Below are 23,367 nucleotides of genomic sequence, written 5' to 3' on the forward strand. Positions count from 1 at the left end.
AACTGCAACCGCAAGTCTGCTGCATCTGCCACCGCAGCTTTTGATGCCACTTCTGCTTGGTATTCAGTGTGGAAAACATTATACAAGGGTGTTAATTGCTAAAACTCGTATTTGGAAATTGTCATTTTAAACAAATTTTCACTTTCGTGAGATTTGTTTTCTGTATTCTAAAAAAAAATATTTCACAAATATTTCACAAACATCAGTATTATATTTAGGGCATATAAATAAATGGAACCACAGAGAGCAGACTGTTCAAATGTATTCATAAACACCTTTGAGTTGCTGTGACCCAAGTGACATTGAGAATAGAAATAGACTCGAACACATTTAATGATGAAACACTAAGAAGCTTATCTCACCTTATTAGGATCAAACCCTTACTTACTACAATAAAAAAGAAATAAGAAATGTTCGAGTATTTGTATTTTTTGGTTTAATTGTTCACAGTGGGCTTTAAGCTGTCAGTCATGCTAATGAACATTGGTCACTTTTTATTCAAAGCTGTTTCAACCTACTTCAGTTTTTTATTTCAATCAATAGGGAGAGTATGTACTGTGAACAATACTAGCCTGAGAGTTAAATCAGAGATTCTCACAATATTTGTACCTTTTCATTGCAATTTTCCCTTGAATAAATCAACCATGAACACATCGCTGGTTGAGTATTTCTCTATTTATACTTTTCACCAGGGCTGCCAGAAAGTCTGACAAAATGTAAGCTAATTGCAACAGTCCACCCTGAAAAGATTCCATCAAACCACATACCCACCTGCACAATGATTTCCAACGCATCAATTAACCTCTGATTCTACTCGTGCCATTCCAAGCACTTATAGTGCACTGCAGACTTGGTAATTAATTAGCTTTGAATGCTAATGGCTTTCACTTCCCCGCTTTGGATTGCAGACGGTCAATTAGAGTGTGACCTTGGGAAGTGGCCGGAAAAACAAGGATTAACGTTGTAACTGTAGAGGGAGGGGGTGCCGGGGAGGGGCAGAGGGTAAAGCTGAATCAAGCGCCCAAAACCAGGCTTCTTTTTTGAAGCTAATTTCCTGGTCATGCTGAGAGATGGTGCTCACTAGCACCACTGCGGTTGGCTCTAATATAGATCATGCAGACACATTTTTAATGGTACAACTGCAGTTAAAATGCGAAGTCAATCATTTCTTCCCACAACAAAATGTAGTAGCAATCTGTGTTTTTTTCCTCATCCAATGCCTCCCCATGTGCCAATTTTCTTTAAGTAATTGTGTTATTAGGACAATATGGCAATACCTTGTGGACGAATGAGGGACAGATTACATAATTCTCTCTAATATGCTTAGCGGAGGAGCCCCATCAGCTTCCCTACTGCCCAGTCTCTAGCTGCAAACTGTACAAAATGGCGGTGCCGGTCAACTTGACTTCCCGGGCTTCAAAACGCTATTCACAAGCCCATGGATAGTCAGTGGGTAGTAGATCAATATTTCTCTACACTCTGTGGGCTGAACGGATTGTGTGTGTGTGTGTGTGTGTGTGTGTGTGTGTGTGTGTGTGGGTATGGGTCAGAGCTTACCGATGACGTAGGTGAGCAGGAGGGCGAGGGTGACTGTAATGGCGGTGGCACTGAGGGCAGTGCATTTCCAGTTGCAGCACTTGTAGGGCTTGCTGAAGCTGAAGGCGGGCCTGGAGAAGGTGCTCCTGGGCAGGGGTCGCGGCGGGGGCGAGTACACGGTGTTGGAGGTGAGCGGGTAGTTCTGGCTGGCCGCGCTGAAGAGGGCCGAGGAGCCGGAGCCGTGCTTGAACAGGAAATGCCTGCAAATTACCAGCAGAGGGGAAGTCTCAAGTCTCAGTGGGTGAGGATCACACACACAGACACGCAGACTTGCGTGCACACACACAGAGGCACACACACATATGTACGCATACACACACACACACACAAATGCACGCACCCACACACGCGTACAAGAGCCATTCATCAAAATTTAGAAGCCGCTCAACGCACAGTTTGTATTGATCCCTGACCTTGAGACCTGACCTTGAAATCTTTATTTAAAAGCAACAGAAGGCAGATTAGTGTGGAAAAAAGTACATGGTACAGTAGTTAGACTCCATAATTCAATTATTTTAACACCATTGTCTATAATGTGCTTAATTTCAGGATGAAGACATAAGGTCATGTTTTAAAAAGCCTATAGCAAGCCATTTAATTGTCACCTTTAAAGTGAGAGGGGACTAAACAGCTGTGAATCACAGTTGTTGCATCTCAAGCCTCACTTGGGAGTATGCACATATTGCCCTTGCATCAATACAAAACCTGAAGACAGCTTGAAAGGAAGCTTAGAAAAGCTCTCTTTCAGAATGCATTGGATGAAAGATCTTCCATGATGCTATTACAAAACCTGCTGTGAAGTCACCTTGAAATAAACCTATTGGATATGTTTCTTATTCTGCTGAATGAAATACAGCATATTGTTTCATTATTTTGTTTATCTCTGGTGTGGTGCGATTTAATTTTATTGTAAGAATAATGACGTGCAATGTGTACTGGAAATACTGTAACAAAGCCAACAATCTTCATCTTAAACAAATTTCAAAATCATCAAAGAAGATATAGGACAAAACATGAAAACCGTTTTAGATAACACAAAAGGCAATTAAAAACAAACCTGGCATACTATTGACAAATCCAACCCTAGGTTGCATTGTTTGTACTTTATGAAAACAACAACATACAATTAACATTGTGTTGCCTAGTTTCTTGTTTTATGGGAACAACATCCAATTAAGACGACTATGTCATGTCATTTGCATTTTAAGGAAGCAACAATGTACAATTACCAAAATGGTGTTGTGTGATTTATATTTTACAAGAACAATTAGCAGCACTATGCTGTGTTTGCATATTCTGAAAAACAACCAAATACACTTTGTGCCAGAAAAATGTCTGTCCAGTCTGCTAAATTGATAAGAATAAACGTACGCAGTACTTCGAGGTGCAGTATGTTTGGCCAATTCTAATGAATCCAATGAATGAAAACTGATAGCACTGTTATCTGATTATAGACAGACACCGTTGTTATGCTGACACCGCTGAATATTATTATGAAGGGTAAAAAAAGTCAATAGCATCCAATCAATTGCTGTCTCTGTGTAATTTCAAGAAATTAAAAAGAATATACTTGTGGTTTTTAATATTGCAAATATGCTGATGTGACAAAACTATAGATTTGCACTGTTTCTGGGTCACCGCCATAACACCAGGGGCTCTTTGTGCCTTCAAATGCAAAGTCCACTTTGCTGAAATTATTCAGACTATATAAAAAAGGCTCCCATTTCTCACATTTCTGTAGCTTTTAGCTTATTAGGTCTAGAGTTTTTGTGTGTTTACTGTTGTGTTGGGCTACCTTTGTTGGATTAACTGTGATGATTTTTGCTAACATAAGCCTCTGCTCAACCAACATCTTAAATCAATCAACATCTGGTAACACTTTACAATAAGGTTACATAAATTGGCATTAACTAATGTAGCAGCTAACTAACGAAATACCGAGAAGCTAAGCTAAACACATTTATGAAAAGTTAGCAATCCTTGATTAGAAATCAAATAATTATAATGACTAATCTTTTTGGGATCTTTCCAATTATTTTGAAAGACAGTTCCTCAGGCTAAGGTCTACATCATCATCTCATCGTGCAGTGGACAATTGCTGAGCAAAGTAATTAATAAAGTAATTATTCCTTGAATCAATGCTGTAATTAATTCTATACTTAATGATGCCAGTTCTTTCTCACCTCTTCCAGTCCCTACCAGGCCCTGAATCATATAATACTGTGCTAATTATTTTGTAAAAGTGATACTGAACACCTTTATTTTCTAACTTGTGTGATAGTGTTTGAGCAGGTAAATAAGCATCTAATGGCACATTTTGCAGTGTTGTAAGCACTTCATCTCTGTTAGCATTAATTGGAAGGAAACTTTAGTTCATTAAGAACCTTGTCTGTTTAATCAGCTCCAGGCTGTTACATCCCAGCCAACAGATCTTCACTTTTCAGACAAATAACTGGGAGCCCTGCCACTGACATATCCAACACAATTAATTATTTTTCTCATAGATAAGTTTGCAGATACTTATTTACTTATTATTTAACAGTGCCCTCCAAAGTATGGGAACAGGAGTGTGAAATTTGTGATTTTGGCTATTTAGAGTACTTAAGGTATTTAGATTTGAGAACAAAAGATGAATATGAGACAGAGGTACAGACAGTATGTTTTTATTTCATGGCATTTATGTGCATGCTTATGTCTTACCATTTTACAGAAATGTCTGATCTGTAAGCTGAGAAGAATTTATTAAGAAGGACAGCTTTGTGAAGAAAAACCCCATGTCAAGCTGTTGTATGTGGAAGGCTTCGAGAGAAGAATTACAGAGGCTTCAAGATGCAAAACTCTCATGACGAGCAATACTCAAAAAGGCCAGTTTGGAATTTGCCAAAACAATACACAGATCAGAGCTCTGGAACAAAGTTTAATGGATAGATGAGACCTTTACCAAAACAATGGAAAGCCAAAAGTGGAGACAGGAAGGAACAACCCATGAGCCAAAGCACCCCCATTTGTGAAATATGTAAGCTACGTGGCAGCTACAGCTGGGCAAAGTCGGACACCGGATACGTTTACCCTACATTCCCGGGTAACGAGTGTGCACAACATTGGGTGGGGGAGTAATAAGTCCAGGCCTAGCAAGGAATTAAATGTATTAAATATTCACGTGTGCTACAGTATGTCTGTAGTAAGCAATGTTTGGTTCCTAATTTCATTCTAATGTGTTATCTGGTGTTAACATAAGATGGGAGGCAATGTGAAATAATTAACACTACAAGCATAACAGGCTGTTATTAATCTGAGCAGCAACACCAATGTATGGGTTCTGACGTGAAATGCAGCATGTAAGGTGAACTGGATAGAAATATTGATTTAGTTTGGCTGGACTTTGTCTGTCTTCATCGTTAGCCTATTGGGCATAATGTTTGTAGCCAAAGCAAACAAAGCTAACTGTCTAACTGGTTTATAAAAGCATAATTTAACCAGTTAACTTGTAAATTGACGTAAGCTGTTCCCAAATTCGCTAACTAGCTAGATAACTAGTTTTAAAATAAATAATTTGTGTTGTTGTAACTAAATATAGCTTAGCTTCCATCACAGCAAATCACACCCCATAACGACTTAGCATAGCCACAAGCATTACCAACTACATTTTGAACTTACTTGTAGCCAGAATAACTGCATAGCCTATCTGTTTAGGGGCACCTCACAAGGCAATAACAGCTTTTTTTTGATTTTCACTAAAGTTGTCCAAAGCTGAAATTATTAACAGGCAGCTATCATTGCTTCCACTGCCCGCATAACACTGTAATTATAGAGGTTGGAGGTGAGTACTGGCATGTATCTGTGTGCGTGCATGTGTATAGTGCCCCACCCAGGTAAATGGCCACAAGCCACCACTGTGTTCAGTGGTTGCTGCAGTTAGTCTGAACTTATCCCTTGATGCAAAAATAAATCGCAGGCAGTACTGCGATATGGTATCAAGCCACTAGAGTCATGTCTCACCCTGTCAAAATCTAATTACAATCGAAAACGGTGTGAGAAACAATGCCAGGGAGGATGTGAATTACATTACGGTTTGCTGATCCAAATGCGATTTGGCAAAGTATCGTATTCCAGCATCGATCAGGCTTAAATTGACAAGGTTCGTTTAGGCTCCAATGTCAGCAAATGCCATGCAGACATGCGCCTCTTCGTTTGCCTCAGACAGAAGGTCACCTTGTCCTTTGGCCGTGCCGTTAACGGAGGGCTGCTACTCCAGAGGTCAGGTGATCCGGAGCCGCTTCCACAGAACGTAGCGCCTCACAGCGGACCGAGGCCTGTGCTTCGTGGCTGCCCTATCAGAGAGCTCCCCTTGGCTCAGAATCGGCAGACTAATCGTCTGATGGCAGGGTTCGCGATGACCGAAGGCCCGTCCCCATCCACTCACCCTATTTCTTCCAGAACACTGCGTTTGCCAGGGTTAGCTTTCACATCAGACTGATGGGACTTGTCGTGGCAAAGACTCCTACATGCCGATGAGTGGTCATTATTGTGGGCGCCTGGACAATTTTTCTCATCCAAGTTTGCCGGCGTGACTACCCGCCTGTTCAGAGCAGGTCTGTAAGGTGCGTGAGGAGGAGATTGCAACAGGGACAGAGCAGGAAACATGGGTTCTTGTGGCCTTTCGGGGAGCTGCTATTGTTTTGAAACAGTAGAGCAGATTTGTATTCATGGACAGGAGTTTAAGGATTTTGACATGTTTGGATGTGATATGACATGTCGACGGTCATACTGAAATGGCATATATGCTGTAAAATGACTTTTTTTGATAAAAAGGCCGTTGTTTGTGACAGGGAATTTGTGATGATAAGACATACAAGGCTGTTGTCAGTGACAGGGAATTTGTGATGATAAGACATATGTCACAGTGAAGCTTTCATTTTCATTGTGTTATCTCCAGGGACGAGACAAACATTCTAAGAAGTGACTTAAAATGTTAAATCTTTTCAATTATTGTAACTGTTTCCTTTCAATCGTGGAGATGAAATACCTTTCCCACAGGTAAACAGCAATGTCTTTCCTGGCATTTAAATGCATTTAAATGCCTCAAACGGCCCGCATAAGGGTTTTCTTTTTTTTTTACGTATAAGTGAAATCACACAACTGTGGACAGTAGGATACCCTGCTGCACCAAGGGGACTAAAGTTTACCTCCAGTCTTGGAGGGCTGCAGAAAAAAGCAATAATGTCACTGCAAGAAATTATTGTCTGAAGAAGCAAGTTTTGTAATTTAGTTTCCTCTCAAGAAGAAAATATTAGCTTGTTTTAAGTTACTGGTTACGCAATTGGCACTTGAAATGAGCCAGACAGTCGTACCTCATTGGCAACATTTTTGTCTTATTTAGCAAAAAAGTTAAATAATTAGGCGTCAATTTTAGGGGTCAATATTTCAAAAATACATGTTGAGAGACTTCTTTTTTTAGTTTTTTTGCAGTGATGAATGTAGTTGTTTTTACAGATGCAGTAAAACAGTTGCTCCTGTTGCTGATTGAGTTCTGACTGAGTGCACGTTGCACAAAAAGCCCATTACCAGGTCTGGCTGAAGCACCGCCACACGCATACCGACGACTTCTAATTGCAAAAACCATAAAATGAGTATTAACATTTCAGTCTAGCTAATACCCTAGGCGTATTAGATAGGGATTACATTTTCCAGTATCGGTATTGGAACATACCCTCGTAGCTTCGCTGCAGTTGATAAACTGATTCCAGGAGGCCTAAGCTGAATGAAATCTGTCCCTCTCTGTACAGTACAGCCACTTTAGTCCTCAGTTCTGTCTGCCCCTGCACGGAGCTCTGTGGAGCAGCCCCGTGTCTACCTTCACTCAGCCGAACCATGAATCGCTTCACACCTGGTGCTAGAGAATTCACGAGCAACAATGTGCACAATGCGGGGATTGCCACTTCCAGGCAATAGCAGGAACTGTTCTCACTGTTATGTGAGGGGAAAGTGTGAGCCATGCCAAAGATACTATGCTGAATTCGTGACACGAATGTCGCACCTGACACGAGTCGTGGAAAGCAGCATATTGAGGAGCAATTTACTGCAAGAATGCAAACGCATTGAATCAATATTCCTAGAAAAATGCCAGTGTGAGAAGCTATCAAATATTTTATTTTGAATAAGAAACAATTATGGATTGACACTAAGAATGTACCTGTATACTGTTTAGTTTCAATGTAAAAAATTGACATTTAACAATTATTTGTTTTTTCCAAATCAAGATTATTCCTCCTGAAGAAAAATAAGTTGATGTCCACTGCTGTTCTAGAGTTGCCCAAATTCCCCGAGTAATATGCGGTGCAACAAGATTCATACTGAAAATAAACATTACAGTTGCAGAGAGTTACTAGTCAAGTGTGCTCGGCAGTTGCTTCAGTGTAGATAGTTATTGAGAGTCACCATGTGAGAGTTTGCTGTGTGGAAAGGTCCCTCTTGCATTGTGCTTAATAAAAACATAACTCTCACAGCTGAAAAAGTGCAAATGTTTTGAAAACAGGTTGTATGTAGAAAAAGAGCACTACAGTTCAATATCATATTCCATGGAAAAGGGATTTATTAATTCTTAAAGTAGAATAGTATTTTGAAAGGCAAACACTGGGACTAATGAGAAAAAGGCATGTTTAAACCAGAAGAAAATGAACATCAAACAAAAGCTATCATTCCCATCGATATTCTTTTTAGCAAACAAAATTAATTGCTTAGAGATTTAACTTGTAACCCATATTAAGACCAAATATACAGTAGTTTAATTTAAAAGGCTTTACGGCCTACACCAGTCTGTACTATTTAATACTGATATTAGACCAACTCAATACAAAAATAACCAAATGTTTTTTGTCTCTTCGGCGAGTAAATAGTCACATAATGAAGGTATACTTTGCACAACTTTACAAACTTTACAAGCTGTTTATGCAGTCGACAAAGAGGCATTCAAATTTAACGGTCAGATGTTTTTAAAAGCGAAGCTTCTGGTGTGTGGCGATGAGTGTGGGTGAATTTCCTGGGGGGGAGCTGAAATCCCAGCTGGCACATGCATTTGATTATGATGCACAATTTTATATCATTTCAATATTTCACATCCAGAGCTGCCACAGCCCAGGGCTTAAAAGTCTGAGTAGGAGTCTTGGCCAAAGCGCAGCGATGCTGTTCTCCTTCCTGCGGCCGTTAATTTCGCCAGGACACAGTCCAAGTGTGAACGGTCTCTGTGCCTGACAGCCTCTTAAAAAAGGGTATTCAGAGAGCTGTCAGGTACTGTAGCCACAAGGTTGGTCCGAGCCAAGCGAGATCAGATTAGCATGCCAAGGTCAATCTCCGACTCGGGAGGGTGTCTTAGCGTGGGCGTCTCCAGACTGCGAGGTCAGCACATTTCATCATCAGGACAAGAAGGAGATTTTGTAAAAGGGATATTAAACGCTCGCTCTTCTGCTGGCCATGCTATTAGCAGACCTGGGTCAAATACGCACAGCGTTGCCAGTTGCACAATAATTATTGCATTTGTACGATAATTTAGCCCTTTGTACGATCAATAATTCTAAATGTATGATAATTTTGATAATGTTTTTTTGGTTTTCTGTCACTTCTGTGCCCTTTTGCCATCTGTGTTTCTCTGTTATCTGTTTAATGTCCAGGTCCTCAGCGTTTTTTGCATTTTGTTACCCTCTGTGCTTATGTAGCTTGTATGTCTCTCCATTCATTCGTCTCACCTGTTTTCACTTCCTTGTTATCTGTTCTATATACGTCTGCCTTTCGGTTCGTTCAGTGCTTGTTCACCTTTTCTGCTTGCTACCCCGGTTCTAGCCTCCTCTTCACCGTGCCTTTTTGGTTATTGTACCTTCACTTGTTTGAACTTCCCTACGGTTTTTGAACTCGGTTAATGATCTGTTTGCCCTGTAAATACCTGTCTGTCTGGATTTTGACCATTGCCTGTTTGTGGATTACGTTTTGGATCAGCCCTCTCTTATTAAAGCCTGCCTGTTTCACATTATCCCTGAGTCTGTGATTGGTTCCCTCTGCCCGATTCTTGACAGATTTCATAACAGTGAAGCGGTGGATTTGGATCCAGCCTGATTATTCATGTCACAGCATCTATGTCAATAATGTATTTGGGGAAACTGACCCTGGATCTGCCATAAATGAGCCAATCACCATGAGACCCTCTCTTGTCCACTTGACGACATAAAAAAAGGAAGCAGTTCTGGGTGCGCCACAGTCCGTATTGAATGTACAATAGTTTGCCAGGAAATACGATAATTCTGGTGGGATTATTTAGTTTTTGGCATCTGGCAAAGCTGAATACGTCATTGTTTTGGATTCAAATAGTGCTTGACTGATCTTGCCTGTTGCAACCAAGAGGACCAGAAGGCAGGGTTGGCATTTTTTGAGAGTATTTCAGAGGTTCCAATACACCAGACAAGCTCAGTAAAGCGTAGAAAAGTATTTGAATCAAAAAACTATTATTATTTGACCCAGGTCTGGATATTAGAAAATATACAAATGTGGAGTGATCTTAATGACTGTGGCAAGCACCTTAACAGTTTGTTAAAAGGCATGGTAACTATTTCAAAGGATGCAAGACATTCATATAGAACTGATTTTTTCATTCAAAACCTTTCACTTTCGTCCAAGACAATATTCACTGGCTTCATGTTACACTTCAGGATCAAATCTCATAAAACAATCCCTATTTCCCCAGAGGACTCTGGAGAAATGAGTGTTATTCCTCCGGTAGTGGAATGGTAGGATTTGCTCTTTTTTTACATCAAGGCCAAGAGGGACAAGTATGGATTCCATCTGAAGCAACACAATCTGGAGCCTATGCATTAGACGCTAACGCTAACTGAAAAAAGCATAGCAATCCACAATGCCGTATTCAGAGAATTTAGCGAGTGATTTTATTTATTAATCTAATTGTGTTTTTTTAAAGAGTCCTATATTACGTTCTCTGTTGAACCGAGACCCCCTTTCATTTCTTTCTTTTTTTATTTTGGCTCTTGCAGGAAGCCCCGGGAAAGAAAGGAGCCAAGATGGCTGGCCCATATTGCGTGGCAGCCAATTCTATTTCACCTATAACCCTGTGCAGCTGTTGGTGGGAATCATTCCTCCTGAATGATCGTCAATTAGCATTGCTCCTCTCCTACGCAATCATGTCAGTCAGCCTTTCAGCATTTCATCTCTGCTTCAACCCCCACTGACCACAGTGAAAAAGACTAATTATCCCCAGTACCGAAAAAAAGAAGTAATACATGGAATTCAAGAGTAAAATATTTCAACACGGAATATGGCCAAATGTGAAGTAAAACATGTTATGTTTGTCCTGTGTTTATTTTGACTTATATTTTCAGTCCTGTAGATGATTGGGTGGCTGGGCTACATGGACAAAAGGGAAATAGGTTGCCTGTGGGAAAAATATTTTAAAGCACAGCAGACTCAAAATCAGAAAGACACAGAGTATAACAACATTAGACGTGATTCTCCTCTGTTGCTCCTTTGTTTTTGCTTTTTTATAAACCTACATTTCACCAACCATTTATTTGAATTTGTTACATAAGTTTCCTTAAACTGAAAGAAGATCTAATTCTGAACAGATTCATATCTTATTAAGAAACTCTCTTCCCGAATGGCTCTCTGCCAACCTAGTGTATAAAGTAATTGTGAGAAGGAATTTGGCTGTTGCAAACTTCATTAAAAATTCAAACAGTTATTTATCTCTCCATATCACTTCAAATGCTAATTCATTAAGTCTGATCTGTAGAGGCAGAGTGCCAAAGCCACAGAAGTAATGCTCACTGTTTAATTTTCCAAATGACGTGAGCATGTTTGCCCTGGGGTGGTGAATGGGGTGTTTCCAGCATTGCTTTACCCTCGCATTATGTTACAATTTTATGACCGCTTTTATGTTTAGGGTCAAACGGTTTGAATTGACACAAAATTATTGTGAGACACTGTGTGTTGCATTTTTAATGACTAGCCTTTTACCCATAAATCTGAAAAAGAGAAAGTTTGCCAAATGTATGGGAGAGTGCCACCAGAATCATCCACAAAGAAATCCTGAGAGAAAAATAAAAATGGTTGTATATTTTCTTACATTTTATACAGCTACGGAGGGTAAAGCTACGTAACCTCACACAACACCTTTGTAAGCAGACCTGGGTTCAAATAGTATTCGTTTCAGATTCAAATACTTTTCTGTGCTCTTGATCTTGCCTGGTGCATTTGAGCCTGCAAGGAGGGACAGATGGGCAAGGTTTACACTTTTGGGATCATTTCATTCGTTCCAATGCACCACGCAAGCTTAGTCAAATGCAGAAAAGTATTTGAATACAAAACAAATACTATTTGAACCCAAGTCTGTTTGTAAGTTTGTACAAGACTTAGCATTGGGTTCATTTCATGTTTACTGTTTAAAACCACCAAATTAGAAAAGTAGAAAAACCATACAGATGGTTAAGATTTTTAAGAGATGTCAAACACTGAATGGGGTAAAACAGACCCCAAACATAATATGAAAATCAGAGGTTCAGCCCTTGTATGGTGATCTGGGGGCATCATTCCTCAAGAGAACATTTTTCTTAATTTCCCGCATTAAATACCCACGTCTGGTGTACACTGGGAGTAACTAAAAGAGAAAATGCCTAAACCTTTTGAGGGAAATAACAAACAAAGCACACCTGTGCCAGTTTTAAATGTCTACTAAGTGGGAGTAACTGCAACTGTTACTTACACCGGTAACCATGGAAACATAACGGTCCACTTAACAAGCGATCTACTACAGTGCTCAAAGACACTGCAATGTTGCACCCAATAATTACTCGCCGAAATGCATGGAATAATGGAAGTAATGCAACATGCCTTGACTTTCATGGGAAAAAAATAACACCAAAAGCTACAGCCTGATGTGAAATATCTAATAGCCAAATAAGATACATGATTTTTCAACCAGGTTATTATGTAATCATGTCAAATTTTGATGGTATGTCTTCTCTTGCTTCTCATGAAAACTATATTGCTTGTGTGGGCAATGTTCTGTAACAGCCACAGCAGGGATCAGGTCAGGCTTGAACTCAGGTCTCAGGGGAGAGAATGGCGTGCCAACCACTGCACTACAGAAAGATTCAGTGTTTTTTACCAGTTTTATTCTATACCAGATCTACTACTACCTTTCTGATACTTCAGTGTAGCTTGAATTACACATTGCATTTAACATAACATTACACGGTTAAGTCAGGCAGCAGTAACATGAGCAGCTCCATATAGGATAGCATGTGACCGATAGACTAGTCTAGAATCATATGTTAGTATATGTCCCAAAAAGACAATGAGGTAAAGGGCAACAAGCTAACAGAAAGCTTGTAAAGGCTTTTCCAAATATACGTATCTCTGGCCTCCCTAAAAAGAAAATGCTTATAAAATATAAAAATTGATTTACCCACCTTATTCCTGTCACGCCATGTCAAATATGACTCACCTGTCTGACTGAGACTGTGGCTACACACTGGGCCCGCTGTGCATTTTGCTCTTTGAATCTGAAGACCATAATCCCTCATAACTATCTGCTGATACTGAAACACCAAGTTTCAATATCTTTGTTTCATTGCCTTTGGTAAACAATATCAATAGAGGTTTGGCTCAAAACATCAGGCGCCTAAGCCTCTAAACCCCTTTCTTCGGACTGAATCTAAATCCGGGAGTTTGACCTTGGGGTTGGCGTAAACAGACAGTCCGATGAGAAACCCAGATGATTCACATCAGTGTGTGTGTGTGTGTGTGTGTGTGTGTGTGGCATGGAGGGGAGGGGGGTTGTCATATGATGACCTTTGATGATGTTTTGGCGCCCAAGGGCAGGCGGGCGGGGAGAGGCACCAGGCAGGGGAGAGGTAACTGAAGCGCTCACCTGGTCTCTAAAGGGATGTTGCTGTTGAGGGCCCAGCTGTTGTGGAGCTGCCCGCTGTCCATCTGGGTACCGCTGCCCTCCGTGGCCTGGCTGCGCGCTGGCATGGTGTTCCTGTGCAGGGACTCAGGGGCGTGGGGCGCCGGCCTGGCACAGGTGCAGGCGTGCGGAGGGGGTGGCGGCGGGGGCAGCGGCCTGAAGGTGAACTGGCCCTGTGGGCTGCTGGGTAACTCTGGAGAGGGAGGGAGGGAGGGAGGGAGAGAGAGAGGGACTTTGACTTTTGATGTTCTTGAATGAAACATCTCATTACAAAAGACTTCAAACCAGGGCAAGAAGGAGAAGACCACGCCCCTAGATCATCTTATGGGTCACACACACACACACACACATACACACAAAATCTACCCCAACCAAGCATGTGAAAACACAACAAAAAAAATACAGGAGAGACAGAGACAGAAAGTGAGAGGGAGGTTAAATACAGTGACCATTCATTCGTTACATAATTCTTTCAAATAACATTGTTTGCATTCACAAAGTTCAACCTGCTACTGAATGTGAAAGCCATGTATTAAATATTGACAAACTGAACTTATCAATAAATGTACCCTTATCAAAGTCATTCAACATCGTATTGGCTAATATGTCATTCTTCCCCAGCTTTTTTGCCAGTAAAGAGTAGGAAGATACAGTGTGTGAACCCCCATGGGGGTTGTATTGTTGCCAGAAAATCATTATGTAGGAAGTTCAGATCGTATATGAGTGCCATATGTGGAAACCATAGAAACAATCCAGGTGAAAAATGCTGAATAGCAGAATGCAGACATTATCCACTTTCTCCTCTTGACCTTGAGAGAACTGATGAAGAAAGAGGTTTGGCTGCATCTGCATCTCCTCAGATACTGAGAGACTGATCTACTTAAGCATCCAGATAAGCTCAGCTCATTTTCTGATAAGGAGTGAAAGCAGCCATAAGGGAACCATGTAGAGAAATAAACGCATTCCGTCTGGAAGCTTCCGGTCAGGAGCCAAGCGCTACTGGAGCCAGTGTCATTACTGTACATTCCTGACCTTTGAACCCAGCAAAGCAGCGAGCCTCTGACCACGATACAACAATGTGACAACAGACACAACCTTCAGTTTTTCTTAAAGGTATAATAGGTAAGATTTTTGTGTTAAAACATTGTTACAACATTGTTCCTATCATTGAAAAAAGCTCACTAACATGTTGACTCACCTTCTGCCTGTGTATATAGTCCTTAAATTCGGGTTTCAAAATATACAGTTGACGGCCCGACACTCAAAACATTGTATAACTGTACAATAATTCAAGCTCATTGGTTGAAAATTGGTTCTAATTGCCACAGCCAATGCCATTTCAACTTCAGCATGTTCACAGAGAAGGGGGAGGGTTAAACAATGTTGTGGTTTAAAGGTGTTTCTTGCTGCTATTCCTCTCTTGACCGTTAGAAGTCCGAAATTACCTATTGTACCTTTAATCTTCCAGGTCCAATATTTCTCTGAAGAAAGGTAAATTGCAGGTGCATTGGTCCCCGTTGATGTAGTGTACCCTCTGTTTACATTTACATTTACATTTTTGTCATTTGGCAGACGCTTTTATTCCAAAGCGACTTACAAGTGCATAGGTTCTACCACAAGTCAAAGCATCACATCCATAACTAGGAAAATACACATGGAATGCTGTTCTAGACATATAGTCGTCATTGTCTTGGGTTAGACAAGGAGGATAGGGATATCAGAAAGGGGGGGCGGGGAAATCAGGAGGGAGGACTAAGGTAGTCCTGCTGGTGTAGTCTTCTACGTATGGTAGACTTTGACGCATCTACACCTGTACCCAGGAGAGTGTTTTTGATCCGTTGTCAGGGGGGTTTTCTTCACGATAGAGAGTATTCTCCAGTCATCCATTATTGTGGTCTTCCTCAGTCTATCTGGTCTTTTGTCAGAATTGAGTTCACTGGTCCTTTTTTTCTTGTCAATAATGAACCAAACTGTTGACTTTTGCATTCCCAGGGTTTTTGGAATGTTCCTGATTCATCACTCAGCCTTATGACGGCCAGCTTAATTTGTCTTCCTCATGTGGCCACACCCCAACAACAATCAAAAATCAAGACTAGACATCAACAGCTCGCTTTTGCATTCACTAATGAGACAAATGAATACACCTGCCTCACAAAACACATCTGTGAAGCCAATTCAACAAATACTTGTAGTAGCTTAAAATGGGGGGACCATACAAAAGGTGCTCACCTGTCTGCACTACAAGCTCATTGCCATTGTATCCTTTCAAACTCAAAGCGTACAGAACCAAAATAACAAAATTGTGTCTGTCCAATAAGTTATGATACTCATTGTATGTGCTTTTTAAATTTGTATTCTAATGCTTTTGAACACACTATTTTCATATTAAGGAGCCTAAAAACACATTCCCCACACCATTACACCACCACCAGCCTGCATTGTTGACACAAAGCAGAATGGATCCTGGGATTCAGCTGTTTACACCAAACGCTGACCCAACTATTTTCTGTTCAACAGTCCAGGTGATGCTTTTCCCAATCTTCAGTTCTCTAGTTTTGGTGTAGCCTAATTTTCCTGTTCTTAGCTATCAGGAGTGGAAGCTGCAATGCTTTTCTGTTGCTGTAGCCATTCCACTTCAATGCTGGGCTTCAATATTGTATGTTCAGAGATGCCCTTCTGCACATCACCATTGTGAATTGCTGTTAAAGGTGTGGCCTTTTTCTTAGCTCTGGAGTCCATTGTCCTGTGGCCTCTCTCAGTAACAAGATCATTGTCATTGTCCACAGAACTGGTGTTCACTATTTCTGTGTTTATCGCACCTCTCTCTGCAAACTCTAGAGCAGGGGTCATAAAGTCTGGCCCCAAATCTAAATCCAGCCCTGCATGTATTTTCACCTCTCTCCTCTTCTCTTGGTAATTAACTGAACAATTAGTGCTACTGATTGGCCAGACTGTCTTCACACCTGACTTCCATATAGAGGGAGTGTAGTTAACCAGCAGTTCTTGGCCCACAAGGACCACAATCTGAGTAACAGGGCTCTCGAGACTGTAGCGTAAAAATCCCAGGAGGGCATGCTTTCACCACGTCTACGTATTTTATACTGAGTGAATATAAAAAGTACAGAACATTCAGTTATATAACTTAACTCTTTCAAACAACCCAAATCTCAATCTGTAGTGCGCACTTGAGACCAGACTAATGTCAGCTGAGTTAACAGGAACTCAGGAGTATAGCATAAGTATCAGGCCAACTATGGAGAAGCCCCCAAGGATGGCCTGAAGAGCTAAGCTTTCAGGGGGAGATCCCTTCCTGACAGAGGGAACAGAGGTGACTGCATGGGGATGTCATGCCATGAGATATACTTTGAATTTTTCTCCCTCAGGTACGCCGTCAAAACTGAGCGTGCATAAACTTACGGCTGAGTGCACTGTGTCACCCACTCTCTGGACCTGGCAGCTAGCGGTAAAAACCGAGGAAAATGTATAACAGTACTCAGTCAGGGAAGGATCTCAAACCACCATAGGGTGGCCTGTAGCGTAGTGGTTAAGGTGAATGACTGGGACACGCAAGGTCGGCGGTTCTAATCCTCAAAAAGATCCGTACAGCCATTGGGCCCTTGAGCAAGGCCCTTAACTCTGCATTGCTCCAGGGGAGGATTGTCTCCTGCTTAGTCTAATCAACTGTATGTCACTCTGGATAAGAGTGTCTGCCAAATTCCAATAATGTAATGTAATGTAATGCCCATGGTACTTTGGCATGATTTTCCAGCTGGACACACTGCAATCCAAAGTCATCTAAAGTGTTTTTTTTGTCTCATACTGAGAATCACACACATATCACCAATGAGGTAAGACAGTTTGACTAATTTCAATATTTGCCCATGGAATAAGAAAATTTCACTTGTCAAGCAAATGTCATCTCAAGATTTGCCCGTGGAATAAGTAAAATCGCACTTGTCATGCAAACGTTAACTTTAAACAAGCTAATATTTTCTACTTCGGAGTAAAAAATAGGATTAAGTTTTATTACAAGACTGAAATGCTGGCAGACACTTTTTCCGGGAGTGAAGGAACTACAAAGTCAAAGTTTGAGTTTTGTTGATCAGTCTAATAAGCAGGTGTGATGATATAATGAGACCATCAATTCACATTTAGAAGTCCTTCCTTGTCTTCAAAAAACAGAGAGACTTGGACCAATGACTTTTATGTGACATTAATAATGAATTTGAATACTGCAAATCCATAAATGAAAGTTAATAATCTTAATGTCATTCTAAGCCATAAAAACATCCCCAGAGTCTTTGGGCTTCCATGTGAGATGAAAAGGAAAACTTTATGGCACCAGACAATTTTAACTTGTCATTCCTGCTGCAAATGTTTTACCCTGTCTATATAAGCTCTCAGTAAGTGCAGCTGTGGATTAGTAAATAAGGTTCTTCCATTTTGCTGTGCTGTTATTAGCAGTGAGTCAGTTCAGCCCACACATTAATTGAGAGACTATGGAGCTCAGAGAATGTTATTACACAGTATTTCACTCTGGTTATTCCAGGCAATGGTGAAACCTTACAGATACAAATCAATTTGAGAATAATATTTAAGGATACAAAAAATAAATTAAAACATTTGTTCTGGTTTGTTTATTTGATTTGATTTACACATAATTCCAGGGCGTCCACTGTTGTTCATTCAATCTTTCACTCTGAAGATACTGAGGCAACAACATTAATTTCAGCTTGCCATGAAGTTTGTCTCACAGATTACAGTGCTGTCTGTGTGGCTAAGAGCAGCACGATCTGCAGTGTCACAAATAATTTACATTTGGTGTACTAATATCCTTATGGGGGCACTGTTAAGTTAAAGCATAAATGTAATATGGGCATATGCCAGTCACTTTTAATTAAAGCAACCAATCAAAGAAAGAAATTGTACATACAGCGGTTAGCTAAAACATATGATAATTATTTTTATAAGAATTTGTTAAAAGATATCCAATGACAATGACCCCAGAAAATTCAGATGGGTTTGTTTGGATGACCCTTCCTGCTTATTTAGTGAGAAAATAAAGTAGGCAAGCAAAACATGGGACATAATTCTACATTCTATATTCTACATTTAAAGTAAAAGGTTACATTCTGATTACTTAATGTTTGAATCCCAATTGCGTCTCACTTTACTATGATAGCACATGAATTGCCATTAACTAATGTACAGTAGTTGCTGAATTGATTAATACAGTAAATCAATTAATACAGTACATGAATGAATTGACATGCAAATACATAAATTCAACATGAAATTAACTTTTCATTAGTTAATGTATTTATTAACTAGCTAATGTATTAGTTACATGAATAGTTATACATTAGCTATTAGCTATAGTTAACCATTAAAGAATACATTAAATGTTTTTCTTTTCAATCCAATATGAACTGGAAGGTTGTAAACATGAGCTAATGATGTGATAATACATAAACAAAGCTGTACAGATTAACTTCTTAGTAGTTAGTAAGGAACGTTAGTTCTTGTCAATTCATGTAACTATATTGTAGTTGATTTAGTAAACACTCACATTATAACTAGCCTTGGTTTCAACTTCCACACAGAGGTCCCCATAAACACTCCAGCAGCACTGTCTAGTGAATGATCATAGAATTGGTTTTGAAATTCATTGCACATTGTACACTGTGCCACAAGCAGTATTTGGTCAACTTATTTCCCTTGAACTTGTTGCCATTGTTTTTTGCTGTAAACGTTGTCCAAGCTGGAATATACATGACATATTAGGAGCACGGATGCAGCGCAATAAATAAAATTCCCCCCTGAACAACGTAAAACCAGATGGGGACGTTGGTATTCTGTTGCAGAGAACCATTCAAAGTATGGCGGTTTTTATCCCAGATTTATGGAAATGGAGATGGATATCACACCAAACAGTATTATTGAGGCATAAGGGTTTGGAAACACAGCTCTTGTTAATTGCTGAAAATGGCAAGAATTTGTCATGGCATCAGAATCCACCAAACCTATAATACAATCGAACAACTCACAAATAAATATTGTGCAATTGCTCCGCAGGCACACAGCACAGAAATAACAATAGACCACCAATGCGTCTAAACTTTTTCTGAAGTTGCAGATAAACTCTATATTACAACCCTGCAACTCTAAAATAAACCGCATTTATATGAACCAGCTCACAAATTTCTTAAGGCTGTCTGGATTTTTGATCCTGTCAGATATATTCTGTTTCGATTATGACGATAGAGAGATAAATAATGTAATAGGATAGGGCACACTTGTTCAAGATTCAGACAATGTAATATTTTTTCTTAATAAGAATGCTGGCTGTTCTCCATGCTACAACATCAAAGGAAATGTCCTTAGGGCAATTAAAAGTCACACTAATACCCTAATCTAGACATTAAATCTATGAGTCCCACCTCAGTTGAAATGTTCATCAGAACAAAGCTATTTACGGGGTGTCAGTGCCCAGGGTGGCCAATAGTCCTTACAGGTATCTGGGGCAGGGTCCACTCCAGGACAGGGTTGGTGGCCCATGAGAACTGGATGTCACCGCCATGGGTTGATACTGGACAAGGACCTGGCAGACACTCGAATGGTAAGTTACTGTATTCAGCTAACCAATGTTCTGAGATCTGTGCATCAACAGCTGCAAACTATTTTCTTATTATTTATAAAATTTCTTAATTAAAGGTACAATAGGTAAGATTTTTGTGTTCAACATAGTTAAGACCATTGTAAATCCCTTTCTATCATTGAAAAAGGCTAAATTTCATGTTGATTCACCCTTTGCCTGTGTTTATAGTCCTCTACCAACACTCCGTAACAAAACATTGTACAGCTGTACAATAATGGGGGGGGAGGGGTGAACAGTATTGTGGTTTGAGGGCGTTTGTTGCTGCAGTTCCTCTCTTGACCGTCCAAAATTACCTATTGTACCTTTAAGCTATTTGTGCAAGTCAAATGTTACATAACTCTCTCATTTCCCTCTGCTTCTAACAAAAACATGCCCCTGTTCAGCATTTAAAAACACTGCAGCATGTTCACTGTACTAAGTAATCAAACTGAAATTAACACGCGAGTGTCGCTTGTAAACATTGCCGTCAATCATTTTCTGTTTAATTACTGGCAATTACTTTATCACCTTGATTGATTGAAGTGGCGCAAATGGGATAATTGTCTGAGAAGAGGCTTAACAAAGAGGCTATTGTGACCTCTAGCTGGCAGAGGACTGAAATGCCATATGTGTAAACAAGGGGAAACAAAATGGTGGCCCTAATTATGAGACAAAAAGATGAAATCAATCTGAGATGCCAGAAGGACTTGGGAGTTGAGAGTGGTGCAGGGCCATGGACAGTGCAGACTCCACACTACACGTCACGCCCACGGCAAAACCCAGAGCCACACTTATACAGTAACTTGGGAACCTACTGTTGTTGCCATGGTGCACCAGGACAAAAAAAACTGTGACCTGTCCACCTCTGCTCAGAATACTGTACAATATGTCAGACTTTTTCTACTGTCTGGGTTTGCACTCTGTCACTTAGTACAATAGCTACATCTACACAACTGAATGTTCTCTGTGCCACTACCTGGAGATAAATTGTGATTTTGTTGCAATTTAATACAGCTAATGTCTTCTTCTCTGCCTTTATATGCAGTGTCTCTGGGCACTCAACTCCTACACATGGCTGTGCCACAGGGCCCTAGTCAATGTTGCATCCCAGCAGATAGAAATAATAAGCTTAGGTATGAAAAATCAATAAGGTATACAAGTTCCTTAAAAGTTATTTTCTAGCGAGTTCTAGAACCTGAACTTTGTCCAGTAGACAACTAAATGTCAAAAAAAACATTTCACCTGCATTGCTAATGCTGCTGTAACATGTTTTCCTTTTATACTCAACATTGTGCAATTCGCCCTCCATTTAATCAAAAACCATATCCACTGCAGCCTCCACGATGCAGCCTGGTCAGGCATGGTGGTTCAGCCCCCCTTCCCTCTTCCATCTAATCTTTCCTTTCTCCCACTTTGCTTATTCTGCCCAGCAGCAGTAGACCAGGTGGCTTTGTGAGTGAAGATGCCTCCTGAGTTGCAGCATAGTGCAGGTTCAGTCAATGGGAGAATGGAGTCATGTGTAGTTTAGTTAGTTGGGAGGCATTGTTTTATACTCATTAGGGCTCTGCAATATTGTCTTTTCTACATTACATTAAATTTTATTTAGCAGACATTTTTATCCAAAGCGACAACAAACTACAGAACAGGTTGTACGAGGTACAACACAAGGTTCACATAGAAGCAGTTGTACAGCCATGAACATTACTAGTATACATGGTAAATAGGCCAAGTAATAATTTCAAGGAACTACAGTACCAAGCAATGGTGGCCACTCAATAGGGGCGCATGGGAGGAAAAAATGATCCAAATATTTGAATACAAAATTTTTATGAACACTGGCTTCTCTGTCCGCTAAATCGCCGATGTACCAGAACCAATTGTGTACATAAATACATAATATTTCAAGTCAGTGTTCTTCCTTGTGTCTTTCATATCTGTCAGTTTTGGCTGGGCATGTCTCTTGCTTCCGGCCATGGAAAACATACGAGAGCCATTCACAGATGCACGGAAGCGTAGCTGCACCATGTGCTGTCTGGTCATAGTTTTCACTCTATTTGTTTTAAATGGCACAAGTAATTAGTAGACATGAAAATCTCAAAAAACATATGCAGTACTTACTCTAAGGTAGAAGATTACTTTGTAACAAAACTGATTTCATGGAATTTTTTGTCCCCCCAAATCATCGAGTGTAACGCAATTGCAGGAAATTGCATCATTATTTTCAATATTATAGCCATACTTTCTGTCGTGATGTGTCGATCTGTCACTGTCAGTGCTGACATAATGGCACGACTATATACAATATACACTCAGTGTATATCTAATAAAGGCATTTATTAGACTTATAATATTTCTTATAATATTTCTGCTGCTGTAGCCTATTCACTTAGAGGTTTGACATGTTGTGTGCTCAGATATGCTCTTCTGCATACCACTGTTGTAATGTGCGGTTATTTGCATGACTGTCAACTTACTGTCAGCTTTGACCAGTCTGGCCCTTATCCTTTGACCTCTCTCATTAACAACGTATACAGAACTGCTGCTCACTGGATGTTTTTTTTGTTTTTCACACCATTCTCTGCAAACCCTAGGGGGCTGTTGTGTGTGAAAATCCCATGAGATCAGCAGTTTCTGAGATACTCAATCCACCCTTTCTGGCACCAACAATCAGTCCACGGTCAAAATCACCCATTCTGACAAACAGCTGAACCTCTTGACCACATCTACATGCTTTCATGCATTTAGTTGCTGCCACATAATTGGCTGATTAAATTATTTGCATTAACAAGCTGGTGTACAGGTCAACCTAATAAAGTGCTCACTGGGTGTATTTTACGACTATTATTCCTCTCAATATGTGGTGTAAAGGGCAGACCTGGGTCATGTTCCAGCACAATACAAAAATACTTTTCTTGCTTGCAATATGTAGGAGTTTCATAACTAAGGAGTCAGGGTAGCAGAATTGAGAAGTAATGATTGTGTTACTTTTAGTCGTGTCGCTCCCATTCCAGGTGCTGATGTTCCAGATTGCCACAAGATTGCAGGTCTTTCACAAGAAATAAAAGTCTCTTAAGATTGTGTCACTTTACTTCACTTTTCCGAGAAAAGACTTTCTTATTTTCAGCTCCCACTCCAACCGCGTACCGGCTCACAGACCCAGCCCCAGCAG

The 23,367-nt window shown here is 40.2% G+C and overlaps 1 protein-coding gene across 2 annotated transcripts in view; it reads right to left on the bottom strand.

Annotated features, from left to right (window-relative positions):
- The window catches only part of tenm1 (teneurin transmembrane protein 1), a 198,295-nt gene that overhangs the window by 104,246 nt on the left and 70,682 nt on the right, over positions 1–23,367 (bottom strand). For both annotated transcript variants that reach the window (XM_061247745.1, XM_061247744.1), the window contains exons 3-4: positions 13,526–13,754; positions 1,558–1,796 (exon numbers count right to left, since the gene is read on the bottom strand). In XM_061247745.1, the coding sequence (XP_061103729.1) occupies positions 1,558–1,796; positions 13,526–13,754 (468 nt within the window). The remainder of the gene's footprint in view (positions 1–1,557; positions 1,797–13,525; positions 13,755–23,367) is intronic.

Source organism: Conger conger, chromosome 7, assembly GCF_963514075.1.
Source record: "Conger conger chromosome 7, fConCon1.1, whole genome shotgun sequence".
Lineage (NCBI taxonomy): Eukaryota > Metazoa > Chordata > Actinopteri > Anguilliformes > Congridae > Conger > Conger conger.